Source organism: Grammomys surdaster, unplaced genomic scaffold, assembly GCF_004785775.1.
Source record: "Grammomys surdaster isolate TR1022 unplaced genomic scaffold, NIH_TR_1.0 130, whole genome shotgun sequence".
Lineage (NCBI taxonomy): Eukaryota > Metazoa > Chordata > Mammalia > Rodentia > Muridae > Grammomys > Grammomys surdaster.
The window spans coordinates 9,293,933-9,296,492 of record NW_021604588.1 but is presented as its reverse complement, the minus strand read 5'-3'; the positions used below and the strand labels follow the sequence as shown (position 1 = coordinate 9,296,492).

Genomic DNA, 2,560 nt, shown 5'->3' with positions numbered 1-2,560 from the left:
TAAATAAAACAACCAATAAAAAAATTAAAAAAAAAAAAAAAAAAAAAGATACAGTTGTAAAAAATGTAACATGCAGTATTTCTATATAATTAAATTTTCAGGTTTTTTTTAAAAAAAAAAAAAAATTTTTATTTAGGAAAATGAATTCTCAAAACATGATCTTACTTAACTCTAAATTCTTTGGTGTATTAGTAATACATTTTCTAATCTGATGTGTTGCTATCTAAAGACAAACTTTCAAAGCAACTGCTTCATTTCATTCAGGAAAAAACAAAAATACAAAAAGCAACCCAAAGTTCCAAGAAATAAAGTGATCTTGGAGATTTTTCAAACTTTTCATTCAAAACACACATAATTAGCTTTCATTAACTTAGGAAGCACAGGCCTAAGGATTCACTGAAAAGATAACCTGAAGACATATGCCTTAACCTATTAAAAGGTTATGTATACTCCATACTATGTTTGTGTATGCCTCTGTGTGTGTGTGTGTATGCATATGTATGTATGTATGTATGTATGTATGTATATATGTATGTATGTGTAAAATCAGTTACTGCAGTAAATATGGCTCATGTGTGTAAAGCCACTTAACTGCTGTAAAATATGACTCTCCAGGAAGATTTAAGATGTCCCATATTTACCTGAGTTAAAGCTATCATATTAGTGAGGGGTAACTGTTCTGTGCCTTTATACCAAACATTTAACTTTAGGATACTGTAATATTACTCCACACAAAAAATGTATCAATAATTGCCAAACTCCTTAATAACTAGTAACACTAGAAAAAAAATCACCTTTTTTAGGTCCAAGTAGATAGGGAAGAAAACTCTTAACAGCTACTGGCTCAGCAAACACCAGCTGGTTAAGCAGAAGAGGCACCAATCTTGAAGCTATTAATTCTTCTGACAGGCAGCTCACTCGGTCCAGCAGAAATCTGAGGACAAATGAGGAACTGATGTCGTGAGCCTCCCTCCATATGGTGATGTTACTGCTTGCTTTCTCACTCTGGCTCTGCCGTAGCCTCGCCAGTGCGGTGAGCACCTGAGCTGATGGTGGCTACTGTGCATCCGCTTCATCTGTTCCTTGCTATTTGGTTTTTTGTTTTTCTTTCTTGTTTTTCCTTCTGCTTGCTACATGCTTAGTGTTAACTAACACACAGCCTTTCCTGGCCACGGCTCTAACATCTTCTTCCCCTCTGCCCACTGGCTCAGTCTCCAGCCTCACTGCTCCTGCCCCCCCTCCTAGTCCTATCATGCCTATTTACCTCAAAAGCTCCTTCACTGGTTCATCACCACTCTGACATCAACTCCTGTCTGGTGCCAGAATGACAACATACTAACCAATCCAAGCTTCACGAGACCTAACTGTCCCCACAAACAGTGGTCAGCAAAGAGACTTCTAGCCATCTCACAGTTCCATTCACTCTCAGTGGCTTCAAGGCAAGCAGCGCACTGTCTACACATAACGTCAATAGTCTGACTGCCATACGAGGACCACTTACCTTTGCTTTGAAGTCTGCCTGCCAGCAGGAATCAGCTGCTTGCCATCTGCCACACATCACAGTGGGTCTTACCAAGCTTGGTGCACTCACTCTGCTGTTTCTCTGTCTGGAAGAGCTTCCCTGTCCACCTCCCAGCAAAGCAAAACCGGCACCCACCTTTACATTAAAAAGATACCAGTGTGATGTGTCTGTATTACTAGGACTGAATCCTGAGGGATGGTAGAAAATATGACATGTAGGGAGGTTCAAGAACCACTGAAGTCGTAAGTCTAACTCATCCCTAGAGCACTGACATGATTACATAGGTTTAATTCAAGGGAGTGAATTTAAGTTTTGATCTGAACTTACTTGAAAAATTCAGTCTTTTCATCTTCACTCTTTAATGTCAAGCTTTTCAAGAAATTCACAATTTCTAGAAAATCATTTCTAAATGTGAAAAAAACAAGCAGGACAACAAGGTAAAAGGCATGTTAAGTACTGAAGCCATCATTTCAGACCACAAGACTCGCAATGAAGAAACATTCTCTAAGGCATACAACAGATTCAAAGTGCTTATGAGAGAAAACGACAGAGCAATCCTAGAAGAACAACCCTACTGTGAGAGGATAGAAATGGGAAGGCTGGTGGACTCGGGCTTCACAATGACCACACTTTTCCAGTGTTTTCACTGTCACGGGACACTGGTTAAGGGGACTACCCTGGAAGAAGTGACACTACCATTTCAAAGAAGCTGCTGATTCCCAAGTCCCCTGTGGTGAAGTGAAAACACTAAAGAGGACCTAGGAAATGAATTTCTATAGAAGTCGCCAGTGTTTTCTCATTTTTCTGACTTTTGTACCTAGGCAAGGCTAATTTCTAAAGAGTCCACAGACAGTCCCAAACCTGTAAACTATTCTGTTCAAAGACAGCATGGCTCCCATCCTGCCATATCCCTACCATACCATCCTACCACGTCCCTACCATACCATCCTACCACATCCCTACCATACCATCCTACCACATCCCTACCATACCATCCTACCACATCCCTACCATACCATCCTACCACATCCCTACCAT

General features: G+C 40.1%; 1 protein-coding gene across 3 annotated transcripts in view; it reads right to left on the bottom strand.

Moving 5' to 3' along the window:
• The window catches only part of Scyl3 (SCY1 like pseudokinase 3), a 35,075-nt gene that overhangs the window by 18,492 nt on the left and 14,023 nt on the right, over positions 1 to 2,560 (bottom strand). For all 3 annotated transcript variants that reach the window (XM_028758074.1, XM_028758081.1, XM_028758091.1), the window contains 2 exons: positions 1,850 to 1,927; positions 795 to 934 (listed from right to left, as the gene is read on the bottom strand). In XM_028758074.1, the coding sequence (XP_028613907.1) occupies positions 795 to 934; positions 1,850 to 1,927 (218 nt within the window). The remainder of the gene's footprint in view (positions 1 to 794; positions 935 to 1,849; positions 1,928 to 2,560) is intronic.